Genomic DNA, 27201 nt, shown 5'->3' with positions numbered 1-27201 from the left:
TGTGTCTAAAAAAAATGTGCAAAATCTGAAATGTTTGTGGACCTTTCTGGAATAGGACATGATCTGGCCAAGTAAGATATCTTTGTGTGCTTTGTATGGGATGCATGTGCTAGGTGCACGGAGTGTGAAGAAATTAGGCACCAACTCAGCATTCTGATGGGCATCTATGACAGTTTGAAGTGTAGGGTAAATTGCCCTTGAAAGAATTAAAATGGAGGCCATCAAGTTCTCAGCTGCCCTACACAATGCAAAAGCTAACTCTTGTGCATCAGGCAACACAGCACAAATCTTCAGATCAGAATGCGCTGTTCCCACAGGGGCTAGTTATTGTCGGTGACTCTATTGTTAGGGAAACAGAAAATATATTGTGAAAAAAGGATAGGTGGAATAGGAGCTGGGTATATCTGCCAGGGGAAAAAGTTGATCATGTTGTAGAGCAGACATCTTTCAAGGGCACAAAAGGTGATATTGTTGTTGTACACGTTGGCAGCAATAACATTAAATATAGGAAATCTGCAGCTGTACTTAACAAGTACAGGTCAGTGTTGAAAAAAAGTCGCAAGTTAAGGTTGAATTTCAAGGTGTCTGCAATTCTGCCCAGACACGACAGACAGGCTGACCGGGCTAGCCAGGTGGGTAAAGTGCCTGCCTGGCAACCCAAAGGTTGCCGGTTCGAATTCCGCCTCGGGCTTGGATCAAAGTACTGCAAAAACCTTGGGAGGTGCATTATGGCCACAGAAGCTGATGCGCCAACAACTACCAAAAAAAAAAACGATAGATGGGAGTATATGAAGAGAGCCTTGTAGATCAATTCGGCCTTGGAGACTGTGCAAGGCTCATAGGGTAGAATTTTTCTCATCGTGGTTTATGCTTGTTACCAGGAGAGATAGCTTCTAGAGGGATGGGATACACTTAAATAGAAAGGGTGTAAGAATATTTGCTGAAGCTGTCGAGGCAGTGTTAGGTTGGTCAGAAAACTGCTAGCTTGGAGGGATACATGGACTAACAGATTAACAGTAGCCACTGGCATAGGTAAAAAATTATTCTTGTGCTGCTTCTGTTGGAAAACAAAGCAGCAGCCTGGAAAACAATGTGCTGGGGATTTCAATGAATGCTGGTAGTCACTGCAGAACAAGTAAATATATGGGCTGTGTTAGGGTAACTAAGAATAAGAACAGGTGCATATATTGATGAATTTGAGGTATTGCTCAAAACATCGAAGGCAGATATTGTTGGGATATCAGAGACGTGGTGTCACACAGATATAAGGGATGCAGAACTGCAATTTGGGGAGTACAACGTCTACAGAAAGGATAGACAGGATAGGAAGGGGGGAGGGGTTATGCTATTAGTTAAGAAACACATAAAAACCAAGGAAGTGAAGCCGGTCGACATCGCTGGACAGTGCAGTGTTGAGTCAGTTTGGTGTGACATAAGCATTGGGAGATCAAAATTGAGAGTAGGAGTGTGCTATAGGCCTAATGACTCTGATGAGTATAATAAGGAACTGTACAGGGAAATAGAGTGGGCCAGTAAATCAGAGAGTCTTATAATGGGAGATTTTAATTTCCCAGATATTGACTGGAATTTGGGGGCTGGTTACTCACACACTAGCAGGGCTTTTGTGGATTTATTGGATGATTGTTTTCTACATCAGCATGTTCGGGAGGCAACTAGAGGGAGTAATACTCTTGATTTGATTATCAGCAGTGATTCTTCATGCATTAAGAATCTCCAGATAAATGAACCACTAGGTGGCAGTGATCACAGTGTGCTGAAGTGGGATTTACTGAAAGAGGTAACTACCATTAGGGGTAAAGGGAAGGGTTATTGCTTCCGTAAAGGCGACTACGATGGACTGAGACAGTATTTAAATTCTATACAGTGGGACCAACTGATGATGTTACCAACAGCAAATTCAAAATGGGAAGCATTCAAAGAACTTATCTTGGAAGCTACTAGGCTTTACATACCAACTAAGAAATATTGTTCAAGGTTTAGGCCAAAATGGATGTCAGATGAACTAATGAGGCATATGGCAGAGAAGAAAAATGCATGGGATACTTACAAATTAACACATGACACAGAAGCCTATGATAGATACAAGTTGATATGCAACCAAGTTACAAAGGAGGTTAGGCAGGCGAAGGCAGATTACGAGAAATCCTTGGCAAGGGATGCAAAGAAAAACAGCAAAGAGTTCTTTACTTATGTAAACTCTAGAAGGAAGGGGATGAATCAGATTGGTCCACTTGATATTGATGGGTCAACTGTTGATGATTCTGCTCAGGTAGCTAACAAACTAAATGAATATTTTGCATCGACATTCACTCATGAGGAGTTATTCAGCGAGGGGAATGCCAGAGGTGTATTCAACTCTAGCAGTAAGCTACAGAATCTTAGAATAACTGGGATTTTTTTTTTTTTTTTTTTTATTTGGTAGTTGTTGGCGCATCGGCTTCTGTGGCCATATTGCACCTCCCAAGGTTTTTGCAGTACTTTGATCCAAGCCCGAGGCGGGAATCGAACCCGCGACCTTTGGGTTGCCGGGCAGGTACTTTACCCACTCGGCTAGCCAGGTCGGCGAAATAACTGGGAGTAAAGTGGAGGAGAAACTGTTGAAGATAAACACAAGAAAGGCACCCGGGGTGGATGGGATCTATCCAGTTATATTAAAGGAGGCAGCAAAGGAAGTAAGCAAACCCTTAGCCATAATTATGAGAGCTTCCTTGGACTCAGGGGAGGTACCCATAGACTGGAAATGTGCAAATGTGACCCCAATTCACAAAGGAGGATCAAAGGCTGACACAAGTAATTATAGACCTGTGAGCTTAACTTCTGTTCCAGGAAAATTAATGGAGGCTGCATAAGCTTGCTTTCTTGCATCAAATGCCTCTACTAATGCTAATGCTAATGCTTGCATGAACACCAATGCTAGGAGTTTGACGAAATTTGATGAATTTGAAATGCTGGTCAAAATATCAAAGACAGATATTGTTGGGATATCAGAGAAGTGGCATCACGCAGATGCCACGGGATGAGGAATTGGAATTTGGAGAGTACAATGTGTACAGAAAGGAAAGATTATGCTGTTAGTTAAGAAACAAAATCTAAGGAACTGCATTCAGTTGACATGGGTGGACAGTGTAAATGTTCAGTCAGTTTAGTGTGACATAAGTATTGGGAAAGCAAAATGGAGAGTAGGAGTGACTAGGCCAAATGACACTGATGAGTACAATGAACAATTATACAAAGAAATAGAGGGGGGCCAGTAAATCAGATTGTCTTATAACAGGGGATTTTCACCTCGCAGATATTGACTGGAGTTTGCGGATTGGTCACTCGCATACTAGTAATGCTTCTATGGATTAATTGGATGATTGTTTTCTACAACAGCAAGTTTGAGAGGCAACCAAAGGGAGTTATACTCTTGATCTGATTATCAGCAGTGATTATTCGCACATTAAGAATCTGAAGAAAAAGGAATCACTAGGTGGCAGTGATCAGTGTGCTGATATAGGATTTATGCAAAAATGTATCAACCATCAGGGGTAAACGGAATGGTTTTTGCTTTCGTAAAAGTTGACTACAGTGATCTCAGACAGTTTTTAAATTCTATACAGTGGAATCAACTGATGACGTTACCAACAGCAAATGCTAAATGGGAAGCATTCAAGGAGGTAATCTTGGAAGCTAGGCCTAAAGATTGTTGTTCGAACTAAGAAATAAGTTTTAGGCCTAAATGGATGGCAGATGAACTAATGAGACTTGTGACAGAGAAGAAAAATGTATGGGATGCATGTAAACTATCAGGCGACACAAGAGCCTATAGTAGATATAAGCTGGTCTGTAATCAAGTCACAAAGGAGGTTAAGACTGGCGAAGGCAGATTACAAGCAATCCTTGGCAAAAGATGCAAATAAAAAGAGCAAAGAGTTCTTTCCTTACGTAAAGTAAAGAATAAAGGTGATGAATCAGATTGGTCCACTTGATATCAATGGTTCGACTATTGATAATCCTGCTCAGCTAGCTGACAAACTGAATGAGTATTTTACATCTACATTCACACGTAAGGAGATATTTGGCGAGGGGAATGCCAGAAGTTTATCAGATTCTGGCAGGGAGCTAAATGATTTTGTAATAACAGAGCAAAGTGGAGAACTTGGAATTAAACATAAGAAAGGCCTAGGGTGGATGGGATCTATCTAGTTATATTAAAGGAAGCAGCAAAGGAAGTAAGCAAACCCTTAGCCATAATTATGAGAGCATCCTTGGACTCAGGAGAGGTCCCCATGGATTGGAGATGTGCAAATATTTCCTCAATTTGCAAAATGGGGATCAAAGGGTGACATGGTAATTACAGACCTGTTAGTTTAACTTCTGTTCTGTGGAAATTAATGGAGCCTCTGGGTAAAAATGTAATGCAAGACCATCTAGACAAGACTACAGTTATAGTTCAGACACAGCATGGGTTTGTTAAGGGGAAACAAACCCATGCTGTCTGACCAGTTTGATTGGATACTATGTGATCACAAAGGAACTGGATGAAAAATTGAATTTTGATATCATATACTTGGATTTTAAGAAAGCTTTTGATACTGTTGCACAAAAAAAAAAACTGTACAAATTAGAGCAGTAGGGCATTAAGGGAAAATTGCTGCTATGGATAAAGGATTGAGCGGAAGAACACAGAGAGAGTGGTAATCAATGGGCACTGCTCTTCGTGGACTAATGTTATCAGTTGAATCCCCCAGGGTGCAGTGTTGGGGCCAATTGTTTTCTGTAAGTATTAATGACATTGATGAAGGTATATCAGGTTTAATGTCCACGTTTGCAGATGATACAAAGGATGGCAGAGTTGTTAATGACGCTAATGACAATAAGCTACTGCAACAGGATCTAGAAATGTTAAGCAGATGGGCTGAGAAGTGGCAACTGAAGTTAATAACACTGACAAACGCAAAGTACTGCATATGGGTAGCAGTAACCTCAGAGTAATGTACCAACTGTGAGGTACTATACACAGGGTAGTGGAGAATGAAAAAGACCTGGGGGTAATGGTGAAGTCAGAAATGAAGTTTTCTCAGCAGTATAGACAGACTGTAGAAATAGCTCTTATGGACTTGTCAATGATTTACAGGAATTTTTCTAGCAGGGATAAGGAGGTGATTATCCTCTTGTATAAGGCAATGGTCAGGCCACATCTTGAGTTCTGTATACATGTCTGAAGGCTTCATTTTAGGAAGGATATAGAGCTGCTGGAATGAGTACAGAGAAGGGCAACGAGATTGGTGAATGGAACAAAGGGTTGCTCTTATGAAGAAAGGCTTAAGTTCTGACATTTGCAGTGTCTGGACACCAGGCACCTGCGGGGGGGTGGATCTGATTGAGGTGTATAAGACCTTGAATAGTTTGAGCAAGCTCAATGGTGATGAGATTCTTCCTCTTGCCAAGATTAATTGCCTGAGGTGACAAATTCAAATTGAGTAAACATGGTTGACAAATAAATGTGTGGAAATGTCCCTTTAGCTAGCAGGTGGTTGACTGCTGGAACAAATTTCAATCTGTCATTTTGGAAATTGACAGCTTAAATAAATTCAATGCAGAACTAGACAAACATTTGGAGTAAATGGTAGGGTGAAATAGGAATGCTTTTTTCTTTTTTTGGCTGATGCTGCATAAGCTTGCTTTCTTGCACGTGCCTCTACTAACGCTAATGCTAGCTCAGATCGTGTCAATGAAATTATTCTTGTGCAGTTGAAATCCTTGTTTCCACATGACAACTTAAAATCCTGTTCTTTATCTAAATATTGGTTTTCCAATAAATCTTACAATTCTGTTGAAGAGAAGAATGTTGCATATCACAAATAGCTTGTATTGAAATCTCCAGGTTTATTTTCTGCATACACCAAAGCTCAGAACAATTGTACAGCAGTTGTAAAAATACACTACTGTTTTTTCACCTATCTTATTCCCTTCTACTAGGAAATTTGCTCTAATCCAGCCAGTTCCTAAAAAGGGTAAAAACCTCTCCCATCCAATAATTGTCTTATTGCACTTACTTTTCTACTCTTTCTAAAGTAATGGAGAAATCTAACTGCCAACTCTTAAACTACCTAGAAAATTTCCATCTGATCCCCAGTATACATTCTGTCAGTGTCAATCCAGTGGTTATATACTGCCTTATGTTACCCCTCTATGGACAAATTCAATGGAAAAATTTGGTGAAACTCAATCAGTTGCTCTTGACATTTCAAAGGCTTTTGAAAGTGTTTTGCATAAAGATCATCTAAATAACCTTCCATAGTATGGTCAGCCAGTTTTTTTTTTTTTTTTGTAACTGGGTATTCAGTTTTCTCTCTGAACACTGAACTGTAGGTGATGGTAGCTGGCTCTGTCTTCTAAATTCCCCACTAATGCATGTATTCCCCCAAGGTTCAGTTTTCTCCCACTCTTTCATTTTGTATATTAATGACCATCTTCCACTGACCAGAAATCCTATCCATAATTTTGTTGATGATAGCACATTGCATTCCACCTTCCAGTTTGAGAAACCTTGCCCTGCACAATGCTCATGTGGCCTACCAACTAATGGATGTCCAAACAATTTTGAACACCCTTGATGCCAGGAAAGCTCCATGCATTTATGGTATTTCTCAAATTATTCTCAAAACTTGTGCTTCTCTGAGCTTACTCATGTTCTGTGTCTCCTTTTTAGACTTTCTAATTCTACTGGTGCTTTTCCTTCTGCTTGGATATTTGCTCATATCCAGCCAGTTGCAAAAAAAGGTTGAAAAATCCCTCCCATTCAATTATCATCCTATTGCACTTCTTCTTCTCTTTCTAAAGTAATAGAGCAATACATTAACCGGAAACTCTAATAAAACTTCCATCTGATCAATTATCATCTATATGGATTCCAGTGTCGATTCACTGGAGTTATACTGGCTTATTAGCATTTTCATTATTAGAGGCATATGACACAAGAAAGCAAGCTTGTGCAGCATTAGCAAAAAAAAAAAAAAAAAAAAATACACTCCCATTTCACCCCTCCGTTCATTCGAAATACCTATCCAGCTGATCCTTAAATTTATTTAGGCTATCAACTTCCACAACAAAGGATGGAAGTCTGTTCCACCAACCCACTGGCTAAAGGCAAATTTCCACACATCTATCCTACATCTGTCTTTCCTCAATTTGAATTTATGCCCTCTCAGGTGATTATTCTGAGCAAAAGGAAGAATCGCTGGAATTATTCTGAGCAAGAGGAAGAATTGAGCATGCTCAAACCATTCAAGACTTTATACACCTATATCAGATCATCTCGCCGGTGCCTAGCCTTCAGATACTGCAATTTGCAAAACTTAAGCCTTTCTTCGTAACAGCAACTCTTTGTTCCATTCACTAATCTTGTTGCCCTTCTCTGTACTCGTTCCAGCAGTTCTACATCCTTCTTGAAATAAGGCCTCCAGACTAGGGCTTGCAAACCGGTTTTATAAAACCGGTTAAATCCGGTTTTCATATTGAGTTGTTAAAACCGAAACCGAGCTTTTAAAACCGGATTCGAATATTTTTTTAGTTAGCCCTCGAATATAGTTTTTTGTTACGCACATTTTCTTTTGTTTGTTCATTTGTCTGGATCGTTCAACTGCTTTTTGTTAAACATGTTTTTTATTTTATGTTTAGGTACGAATCTCATGGGCAAGTGGCCCAAATCTAGGAGGGGTACCTTTTATCTTCCTACCTGTATCATGGCATGATGCAGGCGTACTCATTTACGATTGAGTGAGTCGGAGCGATAGCGTAAAAGAAAATGCTCAACATTTCTCCGTTCCATCTATCTTGTTTGCCAGGCAAGTTATGGAATGCGTGCCTTGGTTACCGACTAGAAACAGATTCGCTGAATATTGCATCAAATTTCAATCGTAGAAAGTTTTTTGCTTCTTTATTCCTATTAAATTTGTGGTCAAATGTTCTCCAAAAAGCAGCTTCACCAAATTTAGCTTTTATGTAATTTTGAAAATACAACAGATTTAATTGGGGAAAAAAAAATTGCGAGTAAATAAATAAAAAATTTCTTTCGTGAAAATTTTGAAACTTGCCTCGTTTAGACTCTTCATTCAGTGCTTGCGGGAGTGATGCATAGTATTGTGCCTTTGTTATCTTCAATATATTTTTTTAAAATTGTCAGTGATATAAATTCCTACTAATTAATAGTTATTACTCTTAATATGTCTAAGATGAAATCAGATGTACGGAATTATTTTGCTCGAAAAAGCAAAGATGAAGCGTAATGTTCGAAATGTCAGAAGATAATGAAGTCATCTGGAGGATCCACATCATCTTTGATGTTGCATTTAAAGAAAATGCATCAGATTGGCATTAAACAAGATAACAGTGAACCTCCCTTAAAAATGATAAGAATATTAGAAAACTTTATCGTTAAAAAATCTATGGAAGAAGAGATTTCAAAATTAGCTGCTTTAGATGGATTTTCTTTTAATTCAATTGCCAAGAGTGAGTTTATACAATCAAGCCTTCACCTTCAGAGAAATAAATACGATAAATTACCACCAGCCTTAGTGAATGGAATTAAAAATATGGTTCTGAATTATTATAAAACTAAGAAAGAAGAACTCATTCAGCATTTCAAAAATTCATTGGTTTTGGGTGCACGGTATTCATTGACGCTAGACGAATATACGTCTATACAAAATAAAAGGTATATGAATATAAATGTGCATTCAAAAGACAATCATTGGTCGTTCGGTCTTATTGAGATTAATGGTTCACTTGATAGCAGAAGAACTGAGCAAATTATGAATGGACACTTGAAGGAATTTGGTTTGAACTTGGATGAGGATATTGTTGCCTGCACCACCAATGGAGCAGCAATGATGATTTAAGTTTGGCAAGAAAATTACACCTAATCATCAACAATGTATAGCCCATTGTATACATCTGTCAGTTATAGATGTACTTTATGAAAAAGCAATCAATTATGGTGCCACAGTCTCTGAGTCTCCCAAAGACAATGAAGAAAATGAAAATAATGAAGAAAGTAGTGATGATGAAGTTGAAGAAAGACAGCAAGGCATGCTTTATCAAACCGACTTTACCGATGAGCTCATTTATTTCTTCAATCCAATGGCCAATATTGCACAAACTATTAACAAAGTCGGAAAAATTTGCAAGCTTTTTCGAAAATCGCCTACCAAAAATGACATATTACAAAATTTTGTTAAAGCAAAGTTTAATGGGAAAGAATATAAACTTATATTAGATTGCAAGACTAGATGGGATAGCACATTCTATATGATTGAGAGATTTTTGAAATTGAAAAATTGCATTCCAAATGCTCTATGTACAGTACTGTCAACTGAAGCTGTGTCTGACGATGACTGGAAAACACTTGAATTGCTATGTGAAACTTTGTGTGACCAGTTGAAATGATTCTGAAGGCTATAACCTCAGAAGATACAGACTTACTTAAAGCAGAGTCTTTAGTAGAATTTCTGCTTGCTAAGCTTGATACAGCAGAAAACCCATTTGCTTTAAAGTTTCACCAAAGCCTTTTGCAGCGTTACAATGCAAGACAAAATTGCCAAACTGTGGCTTTGCTGAGCTATCTACACAACCCCAAAAAGTTTAGGAAAGAAGATTGAGGTTCAAGAACTTTTGATTTTCCAAGTAAGCAAGTTTTTAAAAAGCAAGCTGAAGAGATTTATCAGAGATTATTTGCTTTGCAAAACATTCTGAAGGAGTCTTAGCATTGAATGAAGAAACTGAAAATAAACGAACTGTTCTTTTAGAAGAAAACAAAGACTTGTCTAGTTCCGATGTTGGCGATACACTCATGCTAGAATATGATAGTGTAATAAAGAGATTAACTGAAGAGCCTTCAAAATATCCGAGTGAATTGGAAATCAGCAAAGAATTTAAAATTTTGGAGGCAACTAGCAGTAGAAGTGAAAAGCTGGAGAAAGTTTATAGAGCACTGCTGACCATTAAAACAACAAGTGTCCAATCTGAGAGAGTGTTTTCGATCACTGGTCTCTTTAACACAAAAATAAGGTCAAGTCTATTAGGAAAAATGCTTAATATACTGTGTTTTTTAAAGGATCATTTTCAGAAAAAAGCTGAGCAATAAATAGTAAAGTAATTTCCCCAAGCTGTTTTTTTCACATTATTTTTATTTATATATTATTATTATAGGGCTTATTACTTTTTTTGTTTACTATACGAGAAGATAGTTTTTATTCAAAGGATTTGAATACAATTTGTAATTTTGTATAATCTCAAGCTGGTTACTTTTTTGGAGCATTTTAATTTTTTTATTTTTTTTACTATAAGAGGTGATAGATTTTGTTTAAGAGATTTGATTACGATTTGTACAATCTACCCAAGATAAAATAAATACCTGTGTTATAAGCTTTTAATTATTTTCCCTAAGTCTGAGAAAATCGGTTTTAAAACCGGTTTTAAGAGTAAACTTCGGTTAAACTCGATTTTGAAATTTCTCGGTTTTATGGAAGCCCTACTCCAGACCTGTATACAGTACTCAAGGTGTGGCCTGACCATTGCCTTATACAAGGGAATAATCACCTCCTTATCCCTGCTAGAAAAATTCCTGTATATCACTGACAAGACAACATGAGCTACTCTTGCAGCCCCGTCTGCACTGCTCAGAGAACTTCATATCTGCCTGCACAATTACCCCCAGGTCCTTTTCATTCTCTACCACTGTTATTGTAGTACCACAGAGTTGATACGTTGCTCTGGGGTTACTGTTTCCCATATGTAGTACTTTACATTTGTCAATGTTAAACTTCATTTGCCACCTCTCAGCCCATCTGCTAAACATTTCCAGATCCAGTTGCAGCAGCATAGCATCAGTAGTGTCCTTAACAACCCTGCCAACCTTTGTATCGTCTGCAAACTTCGACATTAAGTCTGATATACCATCTTCAATATCATTTATAAATACAGAAAACAATAATGGACCCAACACTGAACCCTGAGGGACTGCACTAATAACATTAGTCCACGATGAGCAGTGTCCATTGATTATCACTCTGTCTTCTCCCCCTCGACCATCCCTTTAACCATAGCAGCAATTTGCCTGCAATGCCACACTGCTCCAATTTGTTCAGCAGTCTTCCATGTGCAACAGTATCAAAAGCCTTTCTAAGATCCAAATATATGATAAAGTTATTCCCTGAATCCAGTTCCTTTGTGACCACATCATAGTATCCAATCAAATTGGTCAGGCAAGACTTTCCCTTAACAAAACCATGCTGTGTCTGAGCTATAACTGAAGTATTGTTTCTAGGTGATCCTGCAGTGCTTCTTTAACCAGTGCCTACATTAATTTTCCTGGAACAGAAGTTAAACTAACAGGTCTATAATTACTTGTGTCAGCCTTTGATCCTCCTTTGTGAATTGGGGTCACATTTGCACATCTCCAGTCTATGGATACCTCCCCTGAGTCCAAAGAAGCTCTCATAATTATGGCTAAGGGTTTGCTTATTTCCTTTGCTGCTTCCTTTAATATAACTGGATAGATCCCATCCTCCCCTGGTGCTTTTTTTATGTTTATCCTAAACAGTTTCTCCTCCACTTTCCTCTCAGTTATTACAAAATCATCTAGCTCACTGCCAGAGTTTACTTCACCTCTGGCATTCCCCTTCCAGAATAACTCCTCATGTGTGAATGTAGATGTAAAATACTCGATTAGTTTGTTAGCCACCTGAACAGGATCCTCAACTGTTGAACTATCAATATCCAGTGGACCAATCTGATTCATCCCTTTCCTTCTAGAGTTTACATAAGTAAAGAACTCTTTTCTGTTTTTCTTTGAATCCTTTGCCAAGGATTTCTCATAATCTTCCTTTGCCTACCTAATCTCCTTTGTAACTTGATTACAGACCAGCTTATATCTATCATAGGCTTCCATGTCACCCATTAATTTATATCTATCCCATGCATTTTTCTTCTCTGCCATATGTCTCATTAGTTCATCTGACATCCATTTAGGCCTAAACATTGAACAATATTTCTTAGTTGGTATGTAGCTTCCAAGATAAGTTATTTGAATGCTTCCCATTTTGAATTTGCTGTTGGTAACATTATCAGTTGGTCTCACTGTATAGAATTTAAATACTGTGTCGTAGTCGCCTTTATGAAAGCAAAAACCCTTCCCTTTACCCCTGATGGTAGTTACCTCTTTGAGTAAATCCCACTTCAGCACCCTGTGATCACAGCCACCTAGTGGTTCCTTTATCTGCAGATTCTTAATGCATGAAGAATCACTACAGATAATCAGATCAAAAGTATTACTCCCTCTAGTTGGCTCCCGAACATGCTGATGTTGAAAACAATCATCCATTAAATCCAAAAAAGCCTTGCTGGTGTGTGAGCGACCAACCCACGAATTCCAGTCAATATCTGGGAAATTAAAATCTCCCATTATAAGACTCTCTGATTTACTGGCCCACTCTATTTCCCTGTACAGTTCCTTATTATACTCATCAGAGTCATTAGGCCTATAGTACACTCCTACTCTCAATTTTGATCTCCCAATGCTTATGTCACTGTCCAGCAATGTCGACTGGCTTCACTTCCTTGGATTGTATGTGTTTCTTAACTAATAGCATAACCCCTTCCTCCCTTCCTATACTGTCTATCCTTTCTGTACACATTGTACTCACCAAATTCCAGTTCTACATTCCTTATATCTGTGTGACACCACGTCTCTGATATCCCAACAATATCTGCCTTTGATGTTTTGAGCAATACCTCAAATTCATCAAATTTATTTACCAAACTTGTAGCACTGGTGTTACCCAAATATGGATAAATTCAATGTAAAAGTTGGGTGAAACTCAAGCAGTTGCTTTTGACATTTCAAAGGGTTTTGCTTGTGTTTGGCATAAAGGTTTTCTAAATCTTATTTACTGCTACCCATTTTTATCAATGGAGTTTTCTCACTGACCACATGTGATGGCAGACAGCTTTCTGTCTTCCAACTGCTCCATTAATTCTGGAGTCCCCCAAGAAAAGAGTGGGAGAAGTTCTTTCTTCTCCCACTCTTTTCTTCTTGTACATTAATGACCTTCTTGCATTGACTGGAAATGCTGGATGATAGCCCATTGCATTCCATCTTCCAGTTTAAGAAACCCTGTCCTGCACAAACGGCTTTAACCTTTTGAATATCCACTAACAATTCCTTAAATGCCGTAATTATTAGCATTAGCATTAGTAGAGGCATTTGATGCAAGAAAGCAAGCTTATGCAGCATCAGCCAAAAAAAAAAAAAAAAAAAGACCCACTTCCACTTCACCCCTCTGTTCGTTCAAAATACCTGTCCAGCTGAGCCTTAAACTTATTTAGGCTATCAACCTCCACCACAAGGGATGGAAGTCTGTTCCACCAACCAACCACCCGCTGGCTAAAGGCAAATTTCCGCACGTCTATCCTACATCTGTCTTTCCTCAATTTGAATTTATGCCCTCTCAGGTGATTTTTCTGAGCTAGAGGAAGAATCCCATCAGCATTGAGCATGCTTAAACCATTCAAGGCTTTATACACCTCTATCAGATCACCTCGCTGGTGCCTAGTCTCCAGACACTGTAATTTGCAAAACTTAAGCCTTTCTTCGTAAGAGCACCCCTTTGTTCCATTCACTAATCTTGTTGCCCTTCTCTGTACTCGTTCCAGCAGCTCTACATCCTTCTTGAAATGAGGCCTCCAGACCTGTATACAGTACTCTAGGTGTGGCCTGACCATCGCCTTATACAATGGAATAATCACCTCCTTATCCCTGCTGGAAAAATTCCTGTATATCATTGACAATACTCCATGAGCTACTCTTGCAGCCCGTCTGCACTGCTCAGAGAACTTCATATCTGCCTGCACAACCACCCCCAAGTCCCTTTCATTCTCTACCACTGTCAGTGTAGTACCACAGAGTTGATACGTTGCTCTGGGGTTGCTGTTTCCCATGTGTAGTACTTTACATTTGTCAATGTTAAACTTCATTTGCCACCTCTCAGCCCATCTGCTCAACCTTTCCAGATCCTGTTGCAGCAGCATAGTGTCAGTAGTGTCCTTGACAACCCTGCCAACCTTTGTATCGTCTGCAAACTTGGACATTAAGCCCGATATACCATCATCAATATCATTTATAAATACAGAAAACAATAATGGACCCAACACTGAGCCCTGAGGGACTCCACTAATAACATCAGTCCACGATGAGCAGTGTCCATTGATTACCACTCTCTGTCTTCTCCCCCTCAACCACCCCTTTCAAGAGGCAAAGATAACTTAGTTAATTTCAATCCTTCTAAACTCATTTCTGTTTTACATCTCAGAAAAAAAAAAAAGATTCTTCTGCTTCTATGGTTATCTTTGACAACACTCATATTTATAGAAAATATCAAATGTTTCTATCAGGGAATACCCTGACTTCTAATCTCTCTTGTACACAAGTACATCACAAATATTGCTTCCTCTGCATCTAAAGAATTTTTTCACCCCTTTTGCTCTCACTGTTGCTTTTCTTCTAAACAGCTATTCATTCTGTACTGATCTGAAATCTGCCCTACCATGGAATATGAATTCCCACATCTGGAGCAGTGCCCCTCATAACCTCTCTCAGGCTTCTAGACCATTCAAAAGAGGCCAGTTAGGTTAATTCAATGACTCATCTCTGAGTCTCTCCACTCTCTGTCTCAGACATTTTTTGTTCTCATAGACAGTTTCTGTTGCTTGCCTTTTTTAATAGGCACTTCCATGGGCACTGTTCTTCTGAATTAGATTCTATAATTGCGCCTCTCCCTCTCTCTCTCTCTTCCACAACAGTCCAAACATGTGCTGGAATCAGTCAGCATCCTTTTATTGTTCCACTGTAAACTCACAGAACTAACATTTTTCCTTCCCCATTTATTCCTTCAACTTTCATTTTCTGGAACAACTTCCCTTCACATGTATAAGTATAGTGCGAAAGCATCAATAATACATAGCAAAATCTGAATGAACAGAATATTAGCAAAGCAGCATCGTTTTAAGTTATATCTCATATTGTGAATACCTTCACAACGAGTTGCCATAATATTGCACTATTTTGAATAAGTAACGCTTCACCTGAGGAGAAGACTAATGTTACTTATTCTTGAACGGGTTTGAATGGGTTCAGCACGCTGAATTCTGATGGGATCCTTCCACTTGTTCAGATTACGAACCTAAGGGGGCATAAATTCAAATTAAGAAAGGACAGATGTAGAATAGATGTGCGGAAATTTGCCTTTAGTCAGCGGGTGGTTAATTGCTGGAACAAACTTCCATCTGTCGTTGTGGAAGTTGATAGGTTGAATAAATTTAAGGAGGAACTAGACAGGCATTTGGAGGGAATGGTGTGATTTTTTTTTTTTTTTTTTTTTTTTTTGCTGATGCTGCATAAGCTCATACATTTGCTTTCTTGCATCACATGCCACTACTACTACTATTCTCAGATGGATACCACCACCACCCAGACGGCACCATTTCAGGGCTATTTTTAGTGATGTAATGATGGCAAAACAGTAATGAAGTATAACTCCATAATATGAGAGATGCCTGATGGTGTATGATGTATTTAGACTATAAAGCGTTTAGGGCGTAAGCCTCAAGCTTTGGCATTTCTCATATTGTGGAGTTATACTTCATAACTGTTTTGCCATCATTGCATCACTCGGATACCTACCCACCCACTGAAGAAGGGCCAAATAGCCCTGAAACGGTGCTGTCTGGGTGGTGGTATCCATGGATATATATATATATGCAACCAAAGTATGATGCTCAAAACAACTGAAAAATTTATAACTGTAATGCCCAAATCCTCATTCAGAACTGATAACAAAGCTTATTGCATAAAAACTAACTCATTTCATGAAGCCTACGGCTTTTGCTGCGCCAGCCAAAAAAAAATATATTAAAAAATATATTAAAATAATATTTAAAAAAATCCATATAATTTATTATTTATTTAATTTATAAATGCACTTCATCTTCCCCTTTAATATTAGCTCTTAATTTTTAATAATAACACACAGACAAACACATGCTTGCAGGCATACAGTAGCAGATCCAAAGGGGAGTTATAATCTTCCATAAAACCCACCTTAAGTATGCCACTATCATATTAAAAAGAAAGTTTAAAAAAAAAAACTCACTTCAAGAATTCTTTCTATGAATATTTTAATTTCCTCTTCGGTCTCAGCTTTAGTAATGGGAAGCTTGACCTCTATAAAGACATTATAAATGAAATATAAGTTAATAATATCCAAGTATATAATGTATAACAGTGAGTTTAAGAAAATAATTTCAGGGTGCATAAGTGTAAATAGTTACAATTTGGAATGTATAATCCCACAGTCATTTCATTTAAATTGTCCAATAAAGAGAGCTAATATGCTGAGTGATAGGCATGAGGGTGGGATTAATTAAAATACTAAGTTTTAAATGCGACAATTTGTTTGACTCCAAAATTCTACATTCGGACCATTTAATACCCTCAGCCAATTGATTATTTACAGATAGCTTTGGAATCCACTTTGGGATTCTTTAATAAAGTAAAAAAAATAAACAGGTTAGGTAATGTGCACAGTACATTATATTTTAGGCACGTTCAACATCAAGAACTCACCACATGATGAGCAGTTATGAGGCAAGATTGTGTAACAGTTTTATTTTTTTGGGGGTGGGGGAGCTGAGAGGATATGGGTTTATTGATATATTAGGTACAGTAATCTATAAGAACATTGTAACTCAAAATTCTGAAAAGGAACACAACTGAAAATTTATTACATTGTTTCTGTGAAAGGAAACTGGGGTGGGCGGAGCACTATGAAATAGGAACAAGAACTCTATGAAGCCAATAAAACAAGCAATGAAAAATCTTGGTGCCAAACTGACCTATTACATTAATTAGCATTAGTAGAGGCATATGATGTATTTCACTCATTCATTCAATCCAAATGCTTCTCTGGTTCTGCCTTGAATTTATTTAAGTTGTCAACTTTTACAACAAAAGATGGAAATTTGTTCAAGCAATTAACGACACGTTGGCTAAAGGCAAACTTCCGCACATCTATTCTACAACTGCCTTTCCTCAATTTGAATTTATGTCCCCTCAGGCGATTAATGTGATTCTGCAAGAAAGTGATTCTTGCACTGCTTCTATTGGAATGGGCAGCAGCCTGGAAAATAAGATGCAGGATATTTCAGAGACTGCTGGGAATCACTGGGGTACAAGTAAACACATGGGTTGTGTTAGGGTGGCTAAGAGGAAGAGCAGGTGCATGTATACTTGCGTGTACACCAATGCTAGGAGTCTAGTAAATAAATTTGATGAATTTGAGGTATTGCTCAAAACATCAAAGGCAGATATTGTTGGGATTTCAGAGACGTGGTGTCACACAGATATAAGGAATGCAGAACTGGAATTTGGGGAGTACAATGTCTACAGAAAGGATAGACAGGATAGGAAGGGAGGAGGGGTTATGCTATTAGTTAATATATAATATCGGTGTTTAAATACACCATAGACACTCTTAAAAAAACTACAAAGTAGTTGTTGTGGGCATCATTTGCTCTTTCTCATATTGTGCTCTGCCTTCACGACGAGTTGCCATGATACTGCACTACCTCAAATAAGTAACGCTTCACTAATAGAGAAGACAACTGTTACTTATTCTCAGTGAGTACCACCACCCAGACATGTTTCAAGGCTATTGGCCTATCATCAGTGGGTGGGCAGGTACCCTAGTATTGCAGACATGACAACCCAGTTGTGAAGTTAATCGCACAATATGAGAGATGCCAAAAGGTGTATAAGATAATATTTAAAATAACTAAATGCACATGGCATAATACTTTAAGAGTTTAGTATCTATATAATATCGGTGTTTAGATACACCATAGACACTCTTAAAAAAAAACTACAAAGTAGTTGTTGTGGGCATCACATTTGCTCTTTCTCATATTTTGCTCTGCCTTCACGACGAGTTGCCATGATACTGCACTACCTCAAATAAGTAACGCTTCACTAATAGAGAAGACTATTGTTACTTATTCTCGGTGAGTACCACCACCCAGACATGTTTCAGGGCTATTGGCCTATCATCAGTGGGTACCTGCAATACTAGGGTACCTGCCCACCCACTGATGATAGGCCAATAGCCTTGAAACATGTCTGGGTGGTGGTCTCACCGAGAATAAGTAACAATAGTCTTCTCTATTAGTGAAGCGTTACTTATTTGAGGTAGTGCAGTATCATGGCAACTCGTCGTGAAGGCAGAGCACAATATGAGAAAGAGCAAATGATGCCCACAACAACTACTTTGTAGTTTGTTTTTTTTTAACAGTGTCTATGGTGTATCTAAACACCGATATTATATAGATACTAAACTCTTAAAGTATTAGGCCATGTGCATTTAATTATTTTAAGCTATTAGTTAAGAAACACATAAAATCCAAGGAAGTGAAGCCAGTCGACATCGCTGGACAGTGCAGTGTCGAGTCAGTTTGGTGTGACATAAGCATTGGGAGATCAAAATTGAGAGTAGGAGTGTGCTATACGCCTAATGACTCTGATGAGTATAATAAGAAACTGTACAGGGAAATAGAGTGGGCCAGTAAATCCGAGAGTCTTATTATGGGGGATTTTAATTTCCCAGATATTGACTGGAATTTGGGGGCTGGTCACTCACACACTAGCAAGGCTTTTGTGGATTTATTGGATGATTGTTTTCTACATCAGCATGTTTGGGAGGCAACTAGAGGGAGTAATACTCTTGATTTGATTATCAGTAGTGATTCTTCATGCATTAAGAATCTGCAGATAAATGAACCACTAGGTGGCAGTGATCACAGTGTTCTGAAGTGGGATTTACTCAAAGAGGTAACTACCATTAGGGGTAAAGGGAAGGGGTATTGCTTTCGTAAAGGCAACTACGGTGGACTGACACAGTATTTAAATTCTATACAGTGGGATCAACTGATGATGTTACCAAGCAAATTCAAAATGGGAAGCATTCAAAGAACTTATCTTGGAAGCTACTAGGCTTTACATACTAACTAAGAAATATTGTTCAAGGTTTAGGCCTAAATGGATGTCAGATGAACTAATGAGGCATATGGCAGAGAAGAAAAATGCATGGGATACATACAAATTAACACGTGACACAGAAGCCTATGATAGATACAAGTTGATCTCTAACCAAGTTACAAAGGAGGTTAGGCAGGTGAAGGCAGATTACGAGAAATCCTTGGCAAAGGATGCAAAGAAAAACAGCAAAGAGTTCTTTACTTATGTAAACTCTAGAAGAAAGGGGATGAATCAGATTGGTCCACTTGATATCGATGGGTCAACTGTTGATGATCCTGCTCAGGTAGCTAACAAACTAAATGAATATTTTGCATCGACATTCACACATGAGGAGTTATTCAGTGAGGGGAATGCCAGAGGTGTATTCAACTCTGGCAGTAAGCTAGAGAATCTTGTGTGATCAGAGAGTAAAGTGAAGGACAAATTGTTGAAGATAAACACAAGAAAGGCACCTGGGGTGGATGGAATCTATCCAGTTATATTAAAGGAGGCAGCAATGGAAGTAAGCAAACCCTTAGCCATAATTATGAGAGCTTCCGTGGACTCAGGGGAGGCACCCATGGACTCGAGATGTGCAAATGTGATCCTAATTCACAAAGGAGGATCAAAGGCTGACACAAGTAATTATAGACCTGTGAGTTTAACTTCTGTTCCCGGAAAATTAATGGAGGCACTGGTTAAAGAAGCACTGCAGGATCATCTAGACAAGACTTCAGTTATAGTTCAGACACAGCATGGTTTTGTTAAGGGGAAGTCTTTCCTGACCAATTTGATTGGATACTATGATGCAGTCACAAAAGAACTGGATGCAGGGAATAACTTTGATATTATATACTTGGATCTTAGAAAGGCTTTTGATACTGTCGCACATGGAAGACTGCTGCACAAATTGGAGCAGTGTGGCATTGGAGGCAAATTGCTGCTATTGATAAAGGGGTGGTTGAGGGGGAGAAGACAGAGAGTGGTAATCAATGGACACTGCTCATCGTGGACTAATGTTATTAGTGGAGTCCCTCAGGGTTCAGTATTGGGTCCTTTATTGTTTTCTGTATTTATAAATGATATTGATGATGGTATATCAAGCTTAATGTCCAAGTTTGCAGACGATACGAAGGTTGGCAGGGTTGTCAAGGACACTACTGACACTATGCTGCTGCAACAGGATCTGGAAAGGTTGAGCAGATGGGATGAGAGGTGGCAAATGAAGTTTAACATTGACAAATGTAAAGTACTACATATGGGAAACAGCAACCCCAGAGCAACGTATCAACTCTGTGGTACTACACTGACAGTGGTAGAGAATGAAAGGGACCTGGGGGTGGTTGTGCAGGCAGATATGAAGTTCTCTGAGCAGTGCAGACGGGCTGCAAGAGTAGCTCATGGTGTATTGTCAATGATATATAGGAATTTTTCTAGCAGGGATAAGGAGGTGATTATTCCCTTGTATAAGGCAATGGTCAGCCACACCTAGAGTACTGTATACAGGCCTGGAGACCTCATTTCAAGAAGGATGTAGAGCTGCTGGAACGAGTACAGAGAAGGGCAACAAGATTAGTGAATGGAACAAAGGGGTGCTCTTACGAAGAAAGGCTTAAGTTTTGTGAATTACAGTGTCTGGAGACTAGGCACCAGCGAGGTGATCTGATAGAGGTGTACAAAGCTTTGAATGGTTTGAGCATGCTCAATGCTGATGGGATTCTTCCTCTTGCTCAGAATAATCACCTGAGAGGGCATAAATTCAAATTGAGGAAAGACAGATGTAGGATAGATGTGCAGAAATTTGCCTTTAGCCAGCAGGTGGTTGGTAGGTGGAACAGACTTTCATCCCTTGTCGTGGAAGTTGATATCCTAAATAAGTTTAAGGCTCGGCTGGACAGGTATTTCGAACGAACAGAGGGGTGAAGTGGAAGTGGTTATTTTTTATTTATTTATTTTACTTTAATTTTTTTGGCTGTTGCTGCATAAGCTTGCTTTCTTGCATCAAATGCCTCTACTAATGCTAATCTGGGCAAGAGGCAGAATCCCATCAGCATTGAGCTTGATCAAACCATTCAAGACCTTATACACCTCAATCAGATCACCTCGCAGGTGCCTAGTCACCAGACACTAATTTGCAAATCTTAAGCCTTTCTTCGTAAGAGCAACCCTTTGTTGCATTCATTAATCTTGTTGCCCTTCTCTGTACGCATTCCAGCAGCTCTCCATCCTTCCTAAAATGAGGAATCCACACCGGTATACATACTCAAGGTCTGGCATGGCCATTCCCTTATATAAGGGGATAATCACTTCCTTATCCCTGCTAGAAAATTCCTGTACATCATTGACAAGACACCATGAGCTACTCTTGCAGACTGTCTGCACTGCTCAGACAACTTCATATCTGACTGCACAATTACTCCCAGGTCCTTTTCATTCTCTACCACCTTCAGTGTAGTACCACACAGTTGATATGTTACTCTGGGGTTACTGCTACCTATATGCAGTACCTTACATGTGTCAATGTTAAACTTCAGTTACCACCTGTCAGCCCATTTGCTCAATGTTCCTAGATCCTCTTGCAGTAGCATACTTTCATAGTGTCATTAAAAAACTTACCAACTTTCATATCGTGTGCAAACCTAGACATGAAGCCTGATATACTTTCATCAATATCATTAATAAATACAGAAAACATAAAGAAAACAACAATGGACTCAACACTGAACCATGGGGGGGGGGGAATACACTAATAACATTAGTCCACAAAGAGCAGTGTCCATTGATTACCACTGTCTTCTCCCACTCAAAACCCTTTATCCATAGCAGCATTTTTTCCTAAATGCCATACTGCTCCAATTTGTACAGTAGTATTCCATGTGCAACAGTATCAAAAGCTTTCCTAAGATCCAAGTATATGATATCAAAATAATTTTTTGCATCCAGTTCTTTTGTAACCACATCATAATATCCAATCAAATTTGTCAGACAAGGCTTCCCCTTAACAAACCCATGCTGTGTCCAAATTATAACCAAAGTGTTGTCTAGATCAGCGTTATTCAATTCAACTAGGGGTATGCGAGAGATTAACATGAAACAAAAATATTTTGGAACAATTGAAATGTATTTTTTACTTAACCATATTCTGTAGTACTTACTATTGCGATTTAAGTAATGATTCATCCGAAGTGCTGCATTGAAGTGTCAAGTACCACACAATCCGATTATACGCACATTCCATTTTTGTATTAACTAAATTTGATTAAAAATTTTGACATTCTGATTCCAGAGTGTCAAATTGCAGAATTCCAGAATGTCAAAAATTGTCGTAACTTCTACTCGGCCACTGATTGAACTACTGGCTTCAACAAAACTAGCTTAACAATAAATCTCACTGAGTTTTTAATATTTGTTATTTATAATAAGAATAAATGTTTGTATTGTTTTTAATATTTGTTATTTATAATGAGAATAAATAAAGGAGCCACTATGTGGCACTTTATGTAGAAGCGATTTTTGTAGAAGCAATATTATAATGAGAATAAATGTCTGCATTTCGACAGTTTGTCGCGAAACACAAAACATGTGAAAAAAACGGGTCTTATCATCTGTTTTACTATATATAAGTACAAAAAAGTTAACTCACTGTAAGCAATTAGAATTCAAGTGTAGAGGTTTACTTGTAGTAAAATATAGTAGACATATATATATGGGGGTACAAAAATAAGAATGTGGTTCTTTGGGGGTTTGCAAACAAAAAAGGTTGAGAAACACTGGTCTAGATGATCCTGCAGTGTTTCTTTAACCAGTGCACACCATTAACTTTCCCGGAACAGAAGTTAAACTAACAGGTCTATAATTACTTGTGTCACACTTTGATCCTCCTTTGTGAATCGGGGATCACATTTGCAAATCTCCAGTCCATGGGGACCTCCCCATAGTCCAAGGAAGCTCTCATAATTATGGCTAAGGGTTTGCTTACTTCCTTTGCCACCTCCTTTAATATAACTGGATAGATCCCATCCACTCCAGGTGCCTTTTTACATTCATCTTTAACAATTTCTCCTCTACTCTGCTCTCAGTTATTAAAAAAATCATTAAACTCACTACCATAGTTTAATACACCTCTGGTATTCCTCTCCCCAAATAACTCCTCATATGTAAATGTAGATGCAAAATACTCATTCAGTATGTTAGCCACATCAGCAGGATCATCAACATTTGAACCATCGATATTAAGTGGACCAATCTGATTCATTCCCTTCCTTCTACAGTTTACATAGATAAAGAACTCTTTGCTGTTTTTCTTTGCATCCTGTGCCAAAGATTTCTCATAATCTGACTTTGCCTACCTAACCTCCTTTGTGACTTGATTACAGTCCAGCTTATATCTTCCATAGGCTGCTGTGTCACCTGTTAATTTATAGGTATCCCATGCATTTTTATTCTGCGCCACATGTGTCATTAGTTCATCTGACATCCATTTAGGCCTAAACCTTGAACAATATTTCTTGGTTGGTATGAAAAGCATAGTGGCATCAAATATTAATTCTTCGAATGCTTCCCATTTAGAATTTGCTGTTGGTAAGCATCTTCAGTGGTCCCACTGTATAGACTTTAAAACTCTCACAGACCTCCATAGTCACCCTTTGAAAGCAAAAACCCTTCCCTTTACCCCTGATGATAGTTACATCTTTGAGTAAAGCCCACATCAGCACATTGTGATCACTGCCATCTAGTGGCTCATTTATCTGCAGATTCTTAATGCATGAAGAATCACTACTGATAATCAAATCAAGAGTATTACTCCCTCTGGTTGCCTCCCAAACATGCTGCTGTAGAAAACAATCATCCAATAAATCCACAAAAGCCTTGCTAGTGTGCAAATGACCAACCCAAATGTTCCCGTCCATATTGGGAAATTAAAATAACCCATTATGAGACAATCTGATTTACTGGCCTACTATTTCTTTGTACAGCTGTTCATTATACTCAGAGTCATTAGGCCTATCTCCTGCTCTTAATTTGGCTCCCAGTGCTTATATCACACTAAACTGATTCAACACTGCACTATCCACTCATGTCAGCTGAATGCACTTCCTTAGGATTTTGTGCTTCTTAACTAACAGCATAACCCCTCCTCCCTTCCTGTACACATTGTACTCCCCAAATTCCAATTCTGCATTCCTTATACCTGTGTGACACCATGTCTCTGATTTTCCAATAATATATCTGCCTTTGTTGTTTTGGCCAGCACCTCAAATTTATTTACTTACTATCCAAACTTACTTTCATTTATAAATACTAAAAATAAATAAAATGAATAAAAAGAGTATAATACTGGAACTGTAGGTAAAAATGTAGAAACTAAAACAAAATAGCACACTCAAAATACAAGACACTAATTTCACAGGAATATACTGACCTCAGGCCATAACAGAAAAATCAAATAACTGCAACAAAGGCAGTAATATAAAGCAGAAGTATAGTTCCTATGAAATAAAAATAATGAAGAATATTTTTATTTCACAGAATTTAAAACCAAAACAGTAAATAATTTTGATACTATTGAAGATACTAGCTTAAAAATCAGAAAACATGCAATCACATATTTCAGCATAAAATACACCAATTTGTAAAAATAATTTCATTTATATATACTGTACACACACACACACACAGGCAGCCCCAATATAACATGGTACATGCACCACATGGTTTTGCTCTGACACGATAAATTACAGCAATCTTCGCACAACATGGTATTTATATAATACAGTTTAGCTCTAACTCTGATGAAGAATTGTGGCTTACTTCGAATAACACGTTATTTTCGAACTTTTGTGTTTTGGAAAAACTATTAGGTTCGACGTAATTTTTCAACATTTCCATTTTTTTTGTGAATCCTCGCTAGTGACTAGCGAGGATTCACAAAATGACTTGCTAGTCGTTACGCAAAAAAAATTATTTGGAAATCCCCGTGTTAGGTTCTGTGCTATTGAACTTGTTGAAAAATCTAGATTTCAAAGTTTTATTATTATTGGATAATGTAATAAACAAACATGTACATTATTACATGTAATAATGTAATGTAATAAACAAACTGAATAAGTATTTTGCATCTACATTCGCACATGAGGAGTTAAGGATTGAAAATGCCAGAATGTTATCAAATTGTAGCAGGTTGCTTAATGATTTTGTTATAACTGATAGCAAAGTGGAGGAGAAATTGTTGAAGTTAAACATTTGTAGAATTTAAACATAAGAAAGCCACCTGGGGTGGATGGGATCTATATCCAGTTAAATTAAATTAGGCAGCAAAGGAAGTAAGCAAACCCTTGGCCATAATTATGAGAGCATCCTTGGACTCAGGGGACGTCCCCACAGACTGGAGATGTGCAAATGTATCCCCAATTCACAGAAGGGGTCAAAGGGTGACATGAGTAATTACAGACCAGATAGTTTAACTTCTGTTCTAGGTAAAATAATGGAATCACTGGTTAAAGATGCATTGCAGGATCATCTAGACAAGACAACAGCAATAATTCAGACAGCATGGGTTTGTTAAGGGAAAGTCTTGTCTGACAAATTTGATTGGATATTATGATGTGGTTACAAAAGAACTGGATGCAAAAAATTATTTTGATATCATATACTTGGATTTCAGGAAAGCTTTTGACACTGTTGTGCATGGAAGACTACTGTACAAATTGGAGCTGTTGTTGTTATTTGGTTTTTAGTAGCATTAGCAAATAAGGCCATATTGCTCCGGGGATATGTGGTGGTCATTCCCTGACCTTTCTGCATCTTCCATATTTGGTGGTCACGGGCTCAAACCCCGGCCTAATCAAGAAGCGTGTGCTATGCACTGCTGCTCCTGCCCACCTGGCTACGGAGGTGCCCCACAAATTTGGAGCAGAATGGTATTAAGGGTAAGTTGTTACAATGGAGAAAAGGATAGTTGAGTAGGAGAAGACAGAGGGTGGTAATCAATGGGTGGACTAACGTTATTAGTGGAGTCCCACAGGGTTCGGTGTTGGTCCACTGTTGTTTTGTATATTTATCAGTGACATTGATGAAGGTATATCAGGCTTAGTATCGAAGTTTGCAGATGATACAAAATGACAGTAATGGCAGCGTGCTACTGTAACAGGATCTAGAAAATTTGGGAAGATGGGCTGAGAAGTGGTAACTGAAGTTTAACATTGACAAATGCAAAGTACTGCATACGGGTAGAAGTAACCCCAGAGGAACATACCAACTGTGCGGTACTACACTTAGGGTGGTAGAAAATAAAAAAGACCTGGGAGTAATTGTGCAGTCAGATATGAAGTTTTCTGAGCAATGCAGACAGGCTGCCAGAGCAGGTCAATGGGTTTTGTCAATGATATACAGGAATTTGGCTAGCAGGGAAAAGGAGCTGATTGTCCCTCTGTATAAGGCAATGGTCAGGCCACACCTTCAGTACTGTGTACAGGTCTGGAGGCCTAATTTTAGGAAGGATGTAGATTTGTTTGAGCGTGTACAGAGATGGGCAACAAGATTGGTGAGGGGAATAAAGGTATCCTCTTACCAAGAGAGGCTTAAGTACTGCAAATTGCAGCGACTGGACACTAGGCACTTGCAAGGTGATCTGATTGAGGTGTATAAGGCTTTGAATGGGTTGAGCACGCTGAATTCTAATGGGATTCTTCCACTTGTTCAGATTACAAACCTAAGGGAGCATAAATTCCAATTGAGGAAACACAGTTGTAGAATAGGTGAGCGTAAATTTGCCTTTAGCCAGCAGGTGGTTAATTGCTAGAATAAACTTCCATCTGAAGTTGTGGAAGTTGATAGGTTAAATAAGTTTAAGGAGCAACTGGACAAACATTTAGAGGAAATGGTTGTGTGAATTTTTTTTTTTTCCTTTTGCTACATAAGCTCATACGCTTGCTTTCTTGCATCACATGCCACGATTACCATTACTATGTGCCAGGCCATTCAAATGTTGAAGTAATATTCCTACCACCTAATACAACTTCTTTAATTTACCTTTAAAACTCATTACATCAGAAAATTGTTACAATTGATTT

The 27201-nt window shown here is 38.4% G+C and overlaps 1 protein-coding gene across 1 annotated transcript in view; it reads right to left on the bottom strand.

The window, feature by feature from the left end:
- LOC150084433 (uncharacterized) overlaps positions 1–27201 on the bottom strand; it is a 242229-nt gene that overhangs the window by 36025 nt on the left and 179003 nt on the right. The window contains exon 8 of the mRNA XM_090376229.1: positions 16215–16285. Within this exon, the coding sequence (XP_090232355.1) occupies positions 16215–16285 (71 nt within the window). The remainder of the gene's footprint in view (positions 1–16214; positions 16286–27201) is intronic.

The sequence above is a fragment of the Mastigoproctus giganteus genome, chromosome 6, assembly GCF_048544385.1.
Source record: "Mastigoproctus giganteus isolate SK-2022 chromosome 6, ASM4854438v1, whole genome shotgun sequence".
NCBI classification, from domain to species: domain Eukaryota; kingdom Metazoa; phylum Arthropoda; class Arachnida; order Uropygi; family Thelyphonidae; genus Mastigoproctus; species Mastigoproctus giganteus.
Note: the sequence above shows the minus strand (reverse complement) of the source record. Positions and strands in the feature narration are given on the sequence as shown.